This window comes from Platalea leucorodia, assembly GCF_965183815.1.
Source record: "Platalea leucorodia genome assembly, chromosome: 6".
Taxonomy (NCBI): Eukaryota; Metazoa; Chordata; class Aves; order Pelecaniformes; family Threskiornithidae; genus Platalea; species Platalea leucorodia.
The window spans coordinates 60075460-60095053 of NC_138828.1; the positions used below are offsets into that span (position 1 = coordinate 60075460).

General features: G+C 42.5%; 1 protein-coding gene across 1 annotated transcript in view; it reads right to left on the reverse strand.

Annotated features, from left to right (window-relative positions):
• The window catches only part of LIMCH1 (LIM and calponin homology domains 1), a gene marked incomplete at its 5' end in the record, with an annotated part of 185854 nt that overhangs the window by 106609 nt on the left and 59651 nt on the right, over nucleotides 1-19594 (reverse strand). The window contains one exon of the mRNA XM_082316561.1: nucleotides 13346-13416. Within this exon, the coding sequence (XP_082172687.1) occupies nucleotides 13346-13416 (71 nt within the window). The remainder of the gene's footprint in view (nucleotides 1-13345; nucleotides 13417-19594) is intronic.

The following is a 19594-nucleotide window of genomic DNA, read 5'->3' on the forward strand; positions in this document are numbered from 1 at the left end:
AGGTTTCTATTAAAATATGGGGCAAACAAAAACCCTAACCATTTTGCACTGGGGACCTGGCGCAAGGCCCTCAGCCACGGCCCAGGGGAAACAGTCTGCAGGGCAGAAAACACTTCCTAACCCACACCTTCCCCTGGCAGCCCCCTGCAACTGCAGTCCCACGTTTTCTTGCCCTGCCAACCCTAACTGAAGAACTTGGCTGCCCTGGGCCTCACGTCCCCAGCCATGTCTCAGGTTTAAGAGTTTGCAAGGAAGAAAACTTAGAATCATAGAATGTCCTGAGTTGGAAGGGACCCACAAGTATCATCGAGTCCAACTCCTGTCCCTGCATAGGACAACCCCAAAAATCACACCATATGTCTGAGGGTGTTGTCCAAATGCTTCTTGAATGGTGTCAGGCTTGGCGCCGTGACTGCCTCCCTGGGGAGCCTGTTCCAGTGCTCCACTACCCTCTGGGTGAAGAACCTTTTCCTAATGTCCAGCCTAAACCTCCCCTGGCATAGCTTCCTGCCGTCCCCTCAGGTCCTATCAGTGGTCACCAGGGAGAAGAGATCAGCGCCTGCCCCTCCTCTTCCCCTTGTGAGGAAGCTGTAGACTGTGATGAGGTCTCCCCTCAGTTTCCTCTTCTCCAGGCTGAACAGACCAAGTGACTTCAGCCACTCCTCGTACGGCTTCCCCTCTAAACCCTTCACCATCTTCGTTGCTCTCCTCTGGACACTCTCTAGTAGCTTTGTATCCTTTTTGTACTGTGGCGCCCAAAATTGCACACAGTACTCAAAACGAGGCCGCACCAGCGCGGAGTGGAGCAGTACAATCACCTCCCTCGACTGGCTGGAAACACAGTGCTTGATGCACCCCAGGACACGGTTGGCCCTCCTGGCTGCCAGGGCACACTGTGGGCCCATGTTCAACTTGCCGTCAACCAGAACCCCCAGATCCCTCTCCGCAGGGCTGCTCTCCAGCCTCTCGCTCCCCAGCCTGTATGTACATCCAGGGTTGCCATGTCCCAGGTGCAAAATGCAGCACTTGCCCTTGTTAAACTTCATACGGTTGGTGATTGCCCAGCTCTCTAATTTGTCTAGATCTCTCTGCCCTTGAGTGTCAACAGCTCCTCCCAATTTTGTGTCATTGGCAAACTTAGAGATAGTAATCCTTCAAGTCCCACATCCAAGTCATTTATGAAGACATTAAAGAGCACTGGCCCTAAGATGGATCCCTGCAGAACCCCACTAGAGTGACTGGTCACCAGCCCGATGTAACCCCATTTACTATAACACTTTGAGCCCAACTCGTCAGCCAATTGCTCATCCATTGCATTATGTGTTTATCCAGCTGTATGCTGGACGTTTTGTCCAGGAGGATATTGTGAGGGACAGTATCGAAAGCTTTACTGAAATCCAAAAAGATTACATCGACTGGCTTCTCTTGGTCAACTAGGTGAGTAACCTTGTCATAGAAAGAAATTAAGTTTGTTAAGCAGGACTTTCCCCTCATGAATCCCTGCTGCCTGGGACCAATAACTGTGTTGTCTTTCAGGTGTTTTTCAATAACTCCCAGAATAATCTTCTCCATAATTTTGCCAGGTGGAGGTGAGACTGACAAGCCTGTAGTTACCAGGGTCATCCCTGTTGCCCTTCTTGAAGATTGGGACAACGTTTGCCAGCTTCCACTCAACTGGGACCTCTCCAGATTCCTAAGAGCATTGAAAAATCATTGAGAGGTCTCGCTATGACATCAGCCAGCTCTTTAAGTACCCTTGGATGAATCCCATCGGGCCCCATTGACTTATAGGGATGCAACTGGAGCAGCAAATCCTGCACAAGTTTGGGGTTGGTTGGGAGTTTATCATTCTCACAGTCATGGTTCTCTAGCCCAGCTAGAGACCATCATCGGTGTTGAAGACTGAGGCGAAGAAAGCATTAAACGTCTCTGCTTTGTCTATGTCCCTGTTTGTGAAGTGACCATGCTCATCAAGTAACAGGCCAATGTTATTTCTGGCCTGCCTTTTGCTATTTACATATTTTAAAAAGCCCTTTTTATTGTCCCTCACAGTACTGGCCAGCTTCAGCTCTAATTGAGCTTTGGCCATGCGTATTTGCTCCCTATGATGGCGAACAGCATCTCTGTAGTCCTCCCATATTGCCTGACCTTGCTTCCACTGGCCATACACTTTCTTTTTTCACCTTAGTTCCACAAGAAGATCCCTACTCAGCCAAGCTGGCCTTCTGCTTCGCCTGCTTGACTTCCGACATTTTGGAATTGCCTGCTCCTGTGCTCTTCGGAAGTCGTACTCAAAAAGTGACCGGCAGTGATGGACCCCCTGCACCTGCAAAAGCTTTTTCCCAGGGGACCTTACTAAGTAGTTCCCTGAGCAGCCTGAAGTCAGCTCTCCTCATATCTAGAGTTAAGGTATTGCTGGCAGTTTTCCTCCTGTTACCATAGATTTTAAACTTGACTGCTTCGTGGTCACTGTGGCCAAGGCAGCCACCAATCGCCACTTCACCCACGAGACCCTCTCTGTTAATAAGCAATAAATCACGGAAGGCACTTTTCCTGGTCGGTTCTCTTAGTACCTGTACCAAGAAGTTATCATCCAGATGGTTTAGGAATCTTCTGGACCTGTTTGTACCAGCTGTGTGGTATTCCTAGTTGACATCTGGCAAGTTGAAGTCCCCCATAAGGACAAGGGCAGATGACTTAGAAGCATCCCTTAGTTCCTTAAGGAATAACTCATCAGTGTCATCATCCTGGCTGGGTGGCCTATAGTAGGCTCCCACAACGACATCCACTTTATTTGTCTGTCCCTTACTTAACTTGCAGCGCACATCTTCCTCTGGCAGCCCCACTGCATCTACAGCTCTAGCCTTTGTCCTTCCCCCAATACTAATCCTAATCTTAACCCTAACCCTTGGCTCATTCTGAGGTGAAGACACTCAGACATGACCCCAGTGACCAAGTTCACAGAGGAGAAAACATTGGCAGCCTAAACCCTCCTCCAGCCCCACTACGCCGGCCCCATTTTCCAGCCTCACTACAGTTATAGTGCTGGGCACTGTCACTCTCCCAGCCCTATACCTGACCATAATAGTGTCTGTTGACCTGTTAATAACATTTGTTGCTATTTTTCTGTACCATTCAAAAAAAAAGATTTTGTAAAAAAACCCCACCGGTTACCATTCAGAAACCTTGGCAACCAGTACATGGCAAAGTACTGTCCTGCCTACTGCACTGCAGACAGCAGAAAAGTCAGACATCAGGCAGTCATCAACATGACCATAACCAGAAGCAGCTTTTTTTCTGCACTTAGCTGCACAGCAAGTCTAGAGACCTGCACTGTAGGCATCTATGGACAGGGGAACAATTCCAGCATCTGTTGTCCAACCTCATGGTTATCTCAGAAAATTTTGTATGGCATCACATTACTCCCACCCCAAAAAAAAGACAAAACAATTTCACATTCTTCTGGAATCACAAATTTGATAACTTAAAAAAGCATCAGAAATCCTGCTGAATGGATTGTTCTAGGACATTTAATTAAATCAAATCTTTAAAAATGTATTTGTATCGCAGCAATCCCTGAGAAAGGTATGGAAAACACAGTGGCAGGGCAAGTGTTACAGGAGCAACGTAGAACCCATCAGCTTCTACATCAGCTGAAACACACACACATTGTTCAGTGCTTTATTTTCACAACATTTTACTTCCATTACAAAAGTTATCCATATCACCTTCGAACCAAGTCACGGAGGGCAGGCAATCAACATAAGCCTTGCTACAACATACATTTGAGGCCCGATCCCCAGATCATGTTAGACAAGTTACTGCCATCACCCATTCTTGCAGCAGGAGGACACTTGAAGGCACTTGCTCAAAAAACACACTTAGCTGATGGCACATTAGGTTCCTCTGCCTCAAACATCTGATCTGTCTGGCCAGTTTAGCTATATTGATCAGTCTAAGGAAGGCACTAAGGTCCCTACTGGCAGGTTCAGACAAAGGGTTGGAGCCTAACAGGTCCCAAGTTGTACTGAGACTTTGAATGATCTTTCTCTGAGTACCTCCCAGCTCCTGCTGACCCTGTCTGATATTAACTCTTTCCTCCAAGGAAGCAGTCCTTTTTCTTGTGCAGTAAAAATCATCAGGGCTCAAGTATATCCATCCTCGCAAAGGCATCCAGGGCAGACACTGCTCGCTCCTAACGTAAATGTCAGACCCTAGTCTTGCCCCGAACTACCACCAGTTGCAAGCCCAGGTTTTCCTAGGCACAAATTTAGCTCAGGTTTTTATACAGTTGTGTTCTTCAAACACAGAAAATCCTCAAGCGGATGTGCATCTTCTAAAGAACAAAGCAAAACCTTTATATCACTGTGTACCACATTCTGCTATGCCAAGGTTGGTGAGCTACTATATAAATGGGCAGAGTGGAAGTGTTGAAGTTGGAATAGAAGTGTTGTTTTTGTGAGGTTTTTTGTTCTGTTTTTAATGTATTGGTACTATTATTTTCCATACTCTTGCATCTAGGAGAACAGATATCAATGGGACAACATTGTTTGAGATAACAAAACAGGATGATTTTAAATCTTCTACTATTTTCTCCTTCTACCTTCCCTCCAGTAAGATACTGGTAATTTAAGGTCTGACACCACACAGTGAGGGAATAGCGGTTGAAACAAAGCATAAAACAATGTCCTTCAGTACTGTTTTCAAAATGAGAATGTAGGTACATTCCCAAAGCTTGACCTTTTTGGTAGCTGGGGTTTGCTGACCAGCGACATTTTGGAGATGACTGGCAAAACAAGTTTAGGGAGGACTTTTTAACACTTTAGCTTTCAGCCAACTTGTTTCTCAGAGAAATCACTCTGGACTATTAACAGCTACTTATGCAAGAAGTTAAATGACACAGGGAGGAAAAAAGAACAGAAATATAAAGACTGTAATACTTCTCCCACTGAGGCTTTCTGGTACCTGGTATGACCAGTGTTTCTCTGACATGACCAGAAGATCTGATAATGAAATCTCAAGGAGCTTTTTAACAGTAAAAGGAGCAAAGACATGACAAAAAGAAATACAGATAAAATAGTTCTTAAAAGAATTCAAACAAAGTATGATGAAGGCAAAAAAAACCCCAACAATACCACCAAACACCCAAAAGACAATAACCCAAACCAGGATAAAACCAAACCTCTCCAGGCTCCATCCACAAAACCTGAGCCTCTATACACACACCTGACCTATTCTCCAGACCCTTCAGGCTCTCAGCTGGGATTTCTGCCCACCACCCCTGGCATTTATGCACCTGTCTTGAGTCAGGACAATCCTCTGTTCTGCACTTCTCAAAGTCCTGCCACTTTCAGTCCAACATCCACACACCCAGCCTCCCCTTCCCTTGCGCCAGGTGCTGGCTCGGACTCTTCCATAGTTAGCTGTTAGATGAAGCACAGTAAGACAGTGCATAGAAGCCAAAACCTTAGAGCTGCCTTACCTTATGGAAACGACAGGGCACAATGGAAGTGGAAAGCTGCTCCATCCCCACTCTTATAGGGAGAAGCTAGGTCATTTCCTTCCCCCCGATAAAAACCAGCTCTGATAGGTATGGGAAGAATCAATTCCTCTATTTGGTGCTGTCCCCAAGGCTTGGCATTCCAGGAGATAAGGTATCTCCACAGCAGGACAGACAAGCTGAAATCAGTACTAGCCACTGTGTGACTAACCTATTAGACCTTCCTGGGGTTGTTTATCACCAGTTAAGAATTTGAAAAACTTCTGCCAGGAAAAGAAGGCGTTTCAGGCAACAGCTGATAAAAGATCTAATGAAAAGCACCAAGACAACTGCCCATGAAATTCTTGCAAGAAAGCGTCAGTTAAGAAAATATTCAGAGGATGGCTGCCAAAATGCAGCCTCCAAAAAGACCTTGTTTCTAAGATGAAATGGAGGAGAAACAGTTTCAGAGAATAAGCTTCAGAAACAGAAAAAAAGAAAGGCTGAAGTGATGTGTGTTCACAGATCAATCCAGGCTGGAGGGACAGGTATCCAACAGAGCTCTTTGCTCAAATAACAGATCATATTCCTAAAAAGAAAAGCTGACTAATGACCTGATCTTAAAGTTAAAGGGCATTTCATATTTGAGAGTTCAGGAAATTCTATCCACAGTAAACCTTCAAGGAGACATTTCTCTTTTTAAATTAAGTTTTACAGATTTACATTCTAACAAGCAGCCTTTCAGCACTTGATAATTATTAGCCCAGACAGCTTCAGTATCCACATATTTTAAACTCATGCTCTAGTGGCAGCTCCAAAATGCCCCCAAATAATTGAAAAGAAGAGAAAAACCTTAAAGATGAGCAAAGCACATTGAAACAACAGACAATGAAAAGTCAAAATATTTTGTTGCAAAGGAAGTGGTAAAGAAGTTTCAAAATATAGAGATGTTCTTGAGGTCACAAAAATATTTTTGGGAAAACATTCTTGAGTGATTGCTAATGATGCCCCGACATTATTTATTTAGGATCAGATGAACAAGGTGCTTTTTTAACAAGCAGGACAGAACTGACTTTGTCCTATAAAGGGCTCACAGTCCAGTCTGATAAGTAAAAGGTGAATAAAGAACTATGCAAATGTGTAGGATTAAGAAAGCAAGTTTGCCAAACACACGATAGCATGGGTCTTGCTCTGCCAAAGACTAAAAATGTGAACAAGATAGAAGCCTTGCAAAAGAGCTCAAGAAAGGCAACAGGGGAGATTGTGTAAATGCCTTCACAAGCTATTTATACAGAACCTACCACCACCACAACTTACATGAAGACCGTCCCATGCACCTATAGATTTACAATTCACACATAGTTTTACATTGAGTAGCAATGGCCATGGATAATTGCCCAAAGTACGTACCCAATATAATTTCTTAAACATACACTCTTGGAAAGCTGAAACCTCTCACAGGATTACCTTGCTTTGCACTTGAGCAACACTCTGTTTGAATGGGTCAGTGTTCCACGGTCTCTTGCCCTTTCAATTACCAAGCTCCACTGAAAAAAACTCTACTATTTAGTCTGCTGAGATGCATTTTTTTTTTTTTTTTTTTAACATAAATACAAAGACAGACCATTCTGGGTGTACTCAAGCATGCCCCTCAATGGCTATCCTCCTCTTCTCATGCACACAGCTGAGCATTACGGTTCATGTTACCTTTGACCCCTCACCTGAACTGTACTATTAAATAGTTCTTCATTATAACACGGCAATAAAACTTAAAGATTAAAAAGCCTGGATTCATATAAAACTGTTTCAAATGTCCTCACATGAACCTAAATCTTAATGCTTAATGAGCCTTGGGGCCCGTCTCTCTAAACTGGAGACATGCCAAATCCATGATGCTGATAATGTTTTGGCTTTACAACGCAGAGCCTGAAAACCGCAGGAGAACACCAATCCCTTCTCACCTCAAGGCATGGGTCACATTCAAAACTTCAAGTATGCCTGTGAAACTCAAATATCTTCTTAGTTTCCAGGAACAGGAAATTCAAGCAAAAACCTAATTAAGTGTAAGGGCTGGGCATCCACTAACTTCTCCAGTGAGGTATCTGGCAAGACAAGAGTCTCTGCACAGTACAGTACACAGCCAAGTGCTGAACTGATGCCAGGCCCATACCACTGACAGACAAGTAGAATAACATATCTGCAAAATCCTACAATCTACGAAGACGACTGAGTATTTGTTTCTCCCTGCCAGGTCTCCATAAGTGGCACAGCAATTTTACATAAGTGACATTAACTTGCAAGAAGAACTTGATTTTTAAACAGCCAAACAACTGAAACACCATATATACAGTGAAGGCTGTTCTCCATACCTAGCAGTACCACTCACTCAGAAGACAAAGTATTACTATTCCATAGCATTACACTTGCACTGATCTGGCACATATCCAGCCCTTGCTGAAAACAGCATTCATGTCAGCTCAAGGCTTGGTCAGATGCACTATAACCATGATGCAAGCCCAAAGAAACTCTGCTCTCTGAGAAAAAGCAGTTCATTCATCACCAGCGACATGAAGAACACAAGCTAAGGAGATTTCTTATTTATAGAAGAAAATTATTCTCATGACAGAGTAAATGATAAATTCCATTAAGTAATTCTTGATCACAATCACTTTCAGCTCACTCAGATTTATAGCCACACTTCACTTTTTAGGTACCATTAAAAAAATCGATATGCATGACTAACTTCTCCCTTTTTTAATTTAAAAGTAAAACCTAAAAACTTTCTTGTATTTTTAAGAGCATATATTCCTAACACGCACAGCTGAAGAGAATGGACTTTCCTAGACATCGTCCTGCATGAGAAAAAGTGTAAAACTTTTTCCTTAATTCACTGTACATACCCAATTTTACCAAGATTACTTAAAAGCAACAAAATACCTTTGTATCTGCTCTTTCAAAAAATAAAGAAAAAGTTACAGAGTCAAAGAATCCTGGTTTCAAACAGTAAGTATAGTTTCTGCATATCTTACTAAGCTACGTAACACCATGTGCTAATATACAAAATAAGTGTCTCTAAGAAACAAAGAAAAGTTTGGGAAAGTACTCATAAATTGGTATCCAGAATTGTATATGCAAGTGATATCCATCTTTAACCCCATATAGTTATTCCTCTTTCACTTTTCTATGTTTATGCCATGACTTCTCAAGGTATGCAGTTAAACGTTTGTTAGAACTTTCAAGCTTGAGAAAAATCAAAGATTTATTATGCCTGCATTTACTACTATGAATTGATTTACATACATGCATAAAACAGACACACAGCTAAACTGTTCTACGTGCAGAACCCAAGGTCTTACACACAATCATGGCGCTGCTGGACTCCACCACAAAGCCAAATCATTTCTGCTGATACCTAAATCTGGATTCGGTTTGAGTTTGTTGTTTAAAGTCCTTTGTCCAGGATCCACGTCCCAACTGTTGTTGCTACTCTTCTTTATGGTTTGGTCCTATTCCTGACATTAGACTCTCATTACTAGTAATACAAACTTTCAGGGTGGCTGGACTCCTAGTACTGCTTGATTCCAGCTAAAGCTTGAGAGAAAAATATGATCCCAATTGCATGTCAGAAATGCTCACAGATATCTTGGATATATATCACCCTTGCATAGTCATATCAAAGCAAGTAAACAACATGGATTTTCCAAGTCTCACATCCCACAGAGACCTCCCTAACTGCTGAATGCCCAATGTGAAAGAAGGAATCCTGCAGTAGAAGAGCTGGGCAAGGGGAGGTGGATGGCAAGGAGATCGGGAAGGAACTGCTCACCTTAAAAACACACTTGCAAGAATATTAGACCAGTAACAACTGGGCAAGGTTGCAAGAAGATGTATGCATTTTTGTCTTCATGTAGTAATGTTTAAACTTATTAATAGCAATTGCTGCATGGTTAGAAATAAAAGCGACTTCAACTTCCTTACCTGCCGTTTCAGAAAAGCAAGAGAAGTACCCAAAGTGGATGGAGACAGCGTATACTTTTTCTTTTGCAATCAACCTTCATTCAAATGTCTGAATCCGTAGAATAGCAACACCTAAACATTGCAACAACCAGATTTCATTTATTCCTGATTAATCCTCTAGCTTCTTATGATATCTGGGTCAAACCTAAATGTTAAAGCTATGTAACAAGAAAAGAAAAAAAAAAAAAAAAGAACATGTGCTGGAGCGGAAATTGGGCATTTCTAGTGATATTTCCTGCTACTGGTGGTGTATTCCTGTCTCATATAGCTTTCCACCATGTCCCCAGGAGGGCACATTTGCCTGCCCATGCAGAAGTGTAGCCAGGAAACTCCTCCGTCTTCGCACATGAGAATTTAATACACAAAGCAGGAACAGAGCAAGAATTGCCTTCACCTAGCTATGATGTCCCTTGCTGAAATCACCATCTGCACTGATGTCAGACAGCTATGCTAAAAAGCCATGAACTTATTTCAGACAAACAGAAGTCGTAGTCACTGGCTTTTCAGCACAGCTGGGTGAACAAGTATAGCTGGCACTGCCAGGACAACTGCACAAGTGGGCTTTCAAATACCCAGAAAGAAGGAAGGGCTTGTGTTACTCTCATCTGTCAGCTTGCTACTTTACGGCATCCTGCATTGTTTAAATATGCTCCTCAGCTCCCAAGTTGAGCGTGGCAAGCAATAAAAGTGTCGAAGTGAGGCCAGATCTAGATGCTAGCCGCAGCGTAAGCACTACCAGAGAGGCAGGCACGAGGCTTGCGAGTGCCTGCGGCTAGCACACGTGTGCAGGGCTGCTCTGCTAGTCAGGCTGGTGGTCCACAACCCGTCTCCTTCCCAAGAGTCCAAGCTTTTGGCATCACATAGTTTTCATTTATTAAAATATGTGGATAGTTGCTAGACGTGAATGGATCGTTTATAACTGGTGTAGTGATGTCTGCCTGAGTTTGCAGGATGTGTAGGCCACAGACAGCGGGATCAACTGCGGGGGAGGCCTGGCATTACTGTGCCTAAAGCTCCAACAGTCTTACTCCAGACACAGACAAAGATTTCCCCTGTGTCATTTTGCACGTGGCTTGTCTGACTGTTTGGGGAACGGACTCTGGCATGGCAGCTACCCCCTACCCCCTCCCTTCTGCAAAACGCCTGCAAAGTCAGAGGGTAGCTTGAGACACGTTTGGGGGACTCAGGGCATACTGGCTGTGTCCCCATTCCTGACATCAGTTTCCAGTCCTCTAGCTGCCAGGATCCCTCAGGACCCCAGTTCACTTTCAGGCCTCATCACAAAATACAACAGGCAAGGAAAACACTGAAACAGCCACGTGGAAGTAAGCACCATTCCACGCTTACTTGGACATCACCCACCCAAGTGTCTGGCTATGAGCTGCCCATTAATGACACTAGCAGTGAGTCCTGTCCTGTGGAGATAAAAACTGAGGCAAGTTTAGTTTCTCCGCAAAATTTCAAGGCAATGAATTCTTCCATCTTCAGAAACTTAAGACAGCTATAATTTCTTTCTTGCCTTTGGTAGCTTATCAGAGACTTTGAGATCAGATTGTCATCTACTTGTTGAGGTCAGCTGTGATGAAAGCACAACAGACTGGAAAGAGGCTGAGAGAGAGCTTAAATACCACTAGATTTTGTTCATGAGACACCTAGGTAGGTCTCTGATAAACCAGAAAACTCCCGTCTAGATACAATATTGCCTGTGGCAGTTTCACTAGCACTTCTTCACTGAGCAAGAAATAAAAAATTAACTGGTGGTGCTTCACCTGCCGAAACCTGTACTTTTTGAAGATAGATACATTCAGAGCTCTCAGTGTTACACCCCAAATTTCTGTTGAGTTCTTTATTTTACAGTGGACTCAGAACCAGTGAGGAGCACGCTTCTATTGTTGGCCTCATAATTTCTTCATCATCAGAAAACCAAACTTGAAGGTCAAATTGGTAGCGCTCTGGTTAATGCTCTGCAGCCTATAGAGTTTTATCCGTGAGCCACAGCTGCCAGGAGCGGGATGCACTACAAACATCACGGCCTCTCGGATTTGAGGTTGAGGAGACGGATCCCTTCAGACTGGTTTGCACTGATCCACAGGTGGTAAACAAAGACAAGCAATTTGCCCAAAATCACAGAGCAATTTAGTAGTATAACCAAGTGGTGTCCCTTGACCTCCTTATTACTGGAGCTCAAAACCACTTAAGAAATACACATTTATGCATTTCATTAGCAAAACATTAGTTAGTTAAGCTTTACATCTTAAAGATCTACAGCATTTAAATCAGACTACCTCTGCTTACTTGCAGATAAGATTACAATCTAATCTCGAAACACACATCCCTTATTTTTCATGCAACACAATTCAACCTTAACATTTAAAGAGCACTGTGAAATGATTCAGCACATGGTACTTCCCTTGAACACCCAGAGCAGAGAGATCTTGTGCAAGAGGCAACCCTTAAATACAAAGGGGTAAACTACATGCTCCTTCCGAGTTATACAACTTTTGATCAACAATAACAACTACTTCCCTCCTCCCAAAGCCACTCCTCAGCAGACATGCAACTACAATCAAACCAGATCGTATCATTTCCTTTATGGTTTTTTCCCCTTTAACAGCTAAAGTTCAAGCTGTCTGATTAATGACACCAGTGAGATATACAACAGTAATTACACAGGTAGGTTTCAAAGCTACCATAAGCTACCTAGAGCTGAGTTACACGATATTAGCTCAACTCTACTGCTAAAAACAGTTTCCAAGTTCCAGTACCTTTCATAGTGCTGAAAGTTCCAGTGAGGCACTGGCACAGGCTGCCCAGGGAAGTGGTTGAGTCCCCATCCCTGGAGGTATTTGAAGGACGGGTAGATGTGGTGCTTAGGGACATGGTTTGGTGGTGGACTTGGCAGTGCTGGGTTGATGGTTGGACTTGATGATCTTAAAGGTCTTTTCCAACCTGAGCGATTCTATGATTCTATAAAACTTAACCAATAGCTGCAATGGCCCAGCTAAACATCTCAGGAGATCTCATTTATAAATTTTAATATGCATTCAGTTTTGCACAAGCTTCATCCTTCTGGTGTGCAAAGACAGCTTTTACCACCTTCAGTGACAACCCTGCACACCCAGGGAAAGACATCGGTCCATACAGGTGATTCAGATCCCAAACTCCTGACATCCTGCACAGGATTTTCAAAGAACTACAGGCATTAGGGCATACTTCCAAATTGCTCTTAAAAGTCACCAGCTTTGGTATCTAAGGCCCCAACATGCTTTTGGAAGACTCTGCCTAAAAACTAGCTATTAAAACCAGAGAGAAATGTGCGAAAGCTAACTTGCATCTCTTGTCCAAAAATTACAAAACACATCATTCAAATACACCTTTAGGTAAAATTTAGAGGATGCCTAACCTTTCCAGAAACTATAAAAGCAGCTGAGTATTGATAGTATTCAGATGGCTAAGTCTTGACAGTGCTCGGACCTGGAGTTGGTCCAAAACGCCTCACTGTAGCAGAGACGTCTGCAGGCAGGTGTGGAACACCATTTGCCAATCTGTGGTTAACATCTCTAAATAAAAGGAAACCAAAAAGCAAACATCATTTTTACTTTACATAATTCAACTAAGGACCTGGGGTGGAGTGAGGGAAGCACTTTGCAAAACCTGTTTTCTTTAAGCCACATTTCAATCCTCACCATAACAATAGCTTTGGCACTGAAATGATGCTGCAGTGAAATACCAGCGTGCACAATGTCAAAGCTTGCAGAAGGAAACCAACAATCGGACATACTAGTTAAAAGTTCATTTCCGTTTTAGTCAAGATTGTATTCAAGGCTCAAAACTAGAAGCGTTACTTACTCACACAGAAGAATGCCGTTTTCTAATCCAGAACGAAAATCTTTCTCACCAAAACTTCTGCCCGTCACTTGCTGCAAAAGAGTGGGGGGAAACAGAAGAGTGGCATCTATTAGAAGGTGTACTTTACAAGAGCAATTCATAACATTCAGTTAAAGCATCTGCTGCATAGGAAACATCTGAGCTTTACCAGCCTTGCCAAAGGACTAAGTTGTGTCCATCAACCAACTTCCTCCTTCCTATTTCATCGAGCTATTTAACACATAGAACAAAGTATTTGCTCTGACCGCTGCAATTACCGATTACAACTGAGGTGTTTTCTAGAAGTAAAAACCAAAAACTACAATGTAAACTTCAGAATATTTTAAAAATTTTATTCTATAGTGTTTTGAATTTTTAAACTATTAAATTTAGAGAAACTATGTATTTTTACCACTCTTTTGGCATTATGTTAAAAATCTTGTACTGGGCTTGAACTTTTGGCCTTTAACCTATCACTTTTATAGAATAAACAAAGGCAACTGGAAGCACTTGCATGAGTTACAGCCCTTCAGACACATGCCACAATACTCCTGGTCATATCAAATGATATGTCACATCATGAAGTCAACTGTGAGCATGAATACAAACTCGGTGGAAGCTAAGGTTTAGGCACCTACTCACAGGCTGCAGCCTGTCAGGGATGCTTGGACCAGGAGGTACATTCTGCATTATGAGCTCTTAAGCCAGCCTGTGCTGCTCAGGGATGGACCATCTAGGAACCGTCTAGGAATCCCAGTCTCGTCTGAGGGTGCCGGATGCTACAAGCATGACTGAACCCCCATTTATGACTCACTACCATGTTGACAATGGCTTGCCATTCATCCTCAAATCATTCTCAACAAACGATGTGTTCAGTTAAAAGTAAAGAATACTTTTTATTACCACCAACAAATATATAAAAATAGTTGCTATGTTTAGACAGTGCTGAACAGAAACAAAGCAAAGCAAAAAAAAGCCTGCCTAGTTTTTAATTGTCCTCCAGGAGGTCTTCTCACCCCGCCAAAACATTTACCGGATGCTTATAGAGTTCTCATGGCTCACATCCAATCTTTCAGCAAGACCCTTGCTCTGGGCGTTGCTTCCACCATAGAGAATAGTGACTTGGGGACACATCTGTCCTTACGTCCCCATTTTCTCCTTGCTGTTCCATTCAGATACAAGACCCTTCCCCTCCCAGTTTCCTGTCATAAAGACAGCAATTTATAAAAACTGACAAGTTTGGCACTTTCCCACGGGATTAGCGAATGCACCAGCTTCACAAATGCTGGTTACAGCTACGCACAGTCTTAGACAGAGAACAACACTTTTTTGAATTGAAGTGCAAATGCAAAGGCTAAAACCTAATCCCCCACTTAATTATAACCATATTGGTTTTTTCAATGTGAAGGAACTTCTCCCAGCAAACTAGCATGACAGTGTGCAAACTTCAACACCCCATACTCTGAAAAGCATATCATAAAGACATCAGTAGATGATCATATTTTACGCAAATGCATAAAGTAGAACAAGGCACTGTGTTGCCCTCATACCTCAGAAGAAACCAGATGCAATTTGCCAGTAGTAAATGACCTCTAATCATTTAAACTATCTGTAACCATAGTAAATCATCTCTAATCTTGATCTGCTGGGACAGAGGGAAATCATGACAATAAAACCATTAGCATTTGGGATGAACGATAGACAGGGCACATCAAAACTGACATTTATTTCATCCATAGAATAAAGTACAGTACAGAAAGGAGCAGGAAGAGCTATTTCATAACAGCCTGACTCGTAGTGGGTTTTTTCATCTATGCAGGAAAAAAAAAAAATTATAGTAATCTTATTTCATTCCTCAACATCAAACATGCCAGCTATGGAAGTCAATCTTGTTACGTGTTTGTTGGAACACCCTCATTCAGCAGGGAGCAGCACTGAAACCATTAACCCAATTCAGGTAAGAATCTACCTGCCAAAAGCTGTCACCTGAGTATTGCTGTCATTACTGCTGATGTAGGAAAGTTTCATACGTAATTTCTGGCTGCACGAATAAAATCATCAAATGCAAATGCACAGCTGGAACAACAATTCATCCAGCAAGAGGTACAACAAAAACTGACAGCAGGTGAGGAAAGACAGGAAGGTCCAGGAACAGTGCATGTCTGTTTGAAAAGGAACTGGAAGTAAATGAGGCATGGAAAGGTTTATGCCTATTCTAGATGATCCAGCTGCAGAGGGGAAACATTAATCAGCTACAAGTCTCCTGATTTAGCCAATTAAAACGTAAGAACAGTTCAACAGAGAAAGGCTAGAAACTAAAAATAAGCATGAAAATGACATTGTAAATGACAAAGATAACCCAAAAGGGGACTGAGAGGAGCAAGAAGCTGGGTCCACCTTTTCCAGAGGAAATTAGAGCTCAGTTTCTTGGCATATGCACGCCACACACACACACGTGTGCGCACACACACATACACCCCGCTGTCTGCAGGAGGCCACTTTGGGCCATGCCCTCAGGAACAACTACAGCAGGCCCACAGGACAGCCTCCTACGCCTGTCTGAGACAATCTTTGCCCAGCGCACTGACAGCAGGAGGAGCGAGGATGCGGGAGGAGGTCACTTCAAGGTGACTTCAAGCAAAAAAGGACTGACGCTCTCGTATTTGCAAACAGAGTCCTGCATAGCTAAAGGCATACTAAAGATTGCCCAAACCTGTGTAAAAAGGAAAGCACATGCATTAGCCACAGTATCACAAAACCGTTGCGTGTGTCACAGGATTGTGTTCATGTTGTTAATCTAAGTACTGGTCTGTTCCTACTAGCTTATCTTCCTCCATCTCTGGAAAAAAGCCTCCAGTTTGACTGCTGGATGAAACCCCCAGGTCAAAAGTACAGACCGGCACACTTGGGCGACACAGGAGGAAGCAGGATACGCAGAATAGTTCCCTATTCACTTCTGCAATGCCAGCACATTGCAATTCTCTGCAGTGCAGGGGTACAAAAGTTAGAACGAAGGACCTTAAAGGCAAAACACAAGCTGTATCCTGCTAACGATTACTAAGAAAAAGTCTGCCACTTCTTTAATAAGTTCTATAAAGCTGAGAGGAAAAGAGCTGCCTTTCCACATCATATTGTAACTTTAAAAATGGAGAACAGAAGCGAAACACAATATAATTTATTGTTGTGCTTCATTTATGTGAGGAGGAGTTGGTTTTATTCATCATCTGGATGATATTTTCTTCTCTGTAAAAAGCTGCAAGCATTTTCAACCAGGGCAATTATTTGACTGCCGGACGCATTTCTCAGTTTTCCTGATGCTTAACAACCCAGAAAACAAACCTAAAATTAATAATAAAAGTTTTTCCGAAAGGAATATTAGGAGACTAAACCACAGCACACTGACTCTCTATCGCAAGCTTATGGCAACAACTTTAATATGTATTTACACACAGTAACACTTCTTATATACAGTATTGTTGCTGATTAACTCCTTTGTTCTTTGCAGTTACGCATACCACTAAATTTATGTCATCAAGGATGGCTGTCATCCAGCCACTAACCAGTGCCATATTACACAACTCTCTTTTCACTAAGCTTCAGTTCACATTGTTTTCCTTGCGTTTTGTATTGCTGCTGGTGCTTCCTGAGATGGAGCTTGCAAAGCCTCTGGTGTCAAAACTGCTTAAGGGCATGAAAAAGAAAAGGTGACAAATTAGTGAGCAGATGCCGGCCTCAGGTGAAATTTATCTCAGCCAACAAGATGTAAGTAGTTGAATAAACACTAAGTCATCAGGGACAACACTTTGAAAACAGTTAGCTTCCTTTTCTATGTGCACATCTGAAAATAGCATGTAAAGCAGTGAACAAAAATATAGACACAGCAGGGAGAGGTCTTTGTTACTCACTATGCATTTTGGAGAGCTTGTGAAGCATGACAGCAAGGAAAGAAAGACTTTCAAGAAGTTTCGTAGGCTGTTCATTTCTTTGTATATGGGTACGCTGCATTTCGATGTTGTACAACCACTACCTTCCCCTATATAATTTTTTACTTAAATGAAAAAAGCCCACCCTGCTACTTAACTAGAAAAAAATGCTGCTTTTACTTCAGGAAGATGTCAAAGTAAGGCCTAAACCTTAAGAATCACAGGTATGTAAATAGAAAGCATTGGATCATATAAGCAGCAGGGAACACAAACCACTGAAAGAAGCATGACAGTTTTTAGGGCATCAGGATTTGGTGCCTCCAGAGTAATGAATTCCTGCTTCCCCATTTCTGACATATCATTATTTGAGCTAATGACATGAATATGCAAATTAAATTCCTTTTTCATGTAGCACAGACAAGAGATTTCTGAACTAAACAACACTGACAAATTTAAAGCCAGCTTTACATTTGCAGACCAGAATTGTACCACATTGCTATGGCAGCGCAATGGGACTTGGAGACCCTTCACCAGCTCCTGGTTCTGCCACGTCCTGCACATGTGATGCTTTGCTGTCTGCAAAAGTGGACAGAACATATCATCTAGGCATCGCTCCCTCTTACTCCACAGCAGAGGGATTTAATTTGCTAAAATTAGAGCAATATAAGCCAGTCCTAAACAGCTTTATTACAAATATTAGGAAACTAGTTGATTTAGTACAAACTTGAAGACTGCATGAATGGAGCTTCCCAAGAGCAACAAACACTGGTCTAGACATACCTATCTTCCAGGAAAGCTGAATGATGACAAGCCCTTTGCACAAAGCTTTCCAAGGCATTACAGTATTGAGGTAATTGACTGCTAAAATCAATAAAAGGGCAAACAACTTAAGTATCTTTAGTGTGTATTTCTACTCTCAAGGACAAAACCAGCATGAGTCCAGAATGACTAATGTAGTCAGCAATGAAGCACCTGAAATTCTGTGGTATGGAACTTGAAAATTTAAAGAATGCATGGGAGGAAGGGGGGAGATTTCACACTTGAGTAGCAAGATTAATCTGCAAAGAAAGCACTTAACATTATTTATTTTTAGATCTTCCACTTTCTGGTCACTTAAGTTTAACTGCAATTTGCAAAGTTAACTAGTCATGCTGAAGTCCCCTTGGTTCTTTTCCTCTGGCTGTTCACCCTCATACTATTCGTTAAAGAGCCAGGGAGTTGACTTGCTCTTTTACACGCTTCACAGGAACTCGATTTTTTTCTAGCAACAGAATAAAATAGGGGATAGCATATTCTCCTCCATTTGCTTTAAATTTCTGTCTGCCATGCTGCCAGTTGGGTTAGCTGACAGTTTGGTGTCATCATATAGCATGGGAGAACCATACCCACTGACACAAACATACTCCCAACGCCTTTGGTGCACACAATTTTAAGTCCTCACCAAACAAGTGAGTTCTTTGCTATAGGATGCCAGTGAGCGCCTTTTCTTTTCCACGATGGGAGAGACAACTAAAAAAACCACAACAGCTGATTTTTTTTCCAATTTTTTGCATAGTTTAGTGAGGAAATGATCCTATGAATGGACACATGCATTTATATTTAACGTGTAGACTAAAAGAACAGGTTCAGTCAGTACTCCATTTAGGAAGGGTGACAAAAGAAACACAGAAAGAACAGTGAAACAAATGCACCGGACACAGACTTCCACACCAGGCCTCCACCACCCTCATTCTTCCTATTAAGCAAGAATTTACCATGATGAAGACAACAGAGCTCCACTGACACTCAAGACAAACCACAAGCCAACTCTAAACTGCTACAGAGCAGAACTGCTCTGTTGACTCAGGCCTTGAGTTTAGCAGGTCTTTGACAACACCCCCTCAGTACTTTCATATAGACCAAGAGAGAGAAGAGATCCGCCTCTGAGCATCTGCACTACAATTCTGCCTGCTGAAAGGCCAAGACATGATGGGAGAAGACAACTGCAAGCAAATGAGGCTTATTGCTGCTGATAAAGCACAGGCATCACTATATTCCTCCTTTCTCCATTAACATACTGCCGCCATCAGCAGCTATTACCTACCTAAGGCTTTAAAGTTAAGTCTGGGAAAGTTTTGTCCTTACTAATCCTGCCCGTCACCAGAGCTTTCCACGCTGAAATTCTGCATTGCTAACAGTAGTATTATACACGCAAGGTTGCCATACGTTGTTTGGATTTATGATCTCGCAGAGCTGCACACATTTCTGCCAGGACATCTGGTACTATAATCCTGCTTGGCTGGCAAGCTGCTAAGGAGTGTTAAAATTT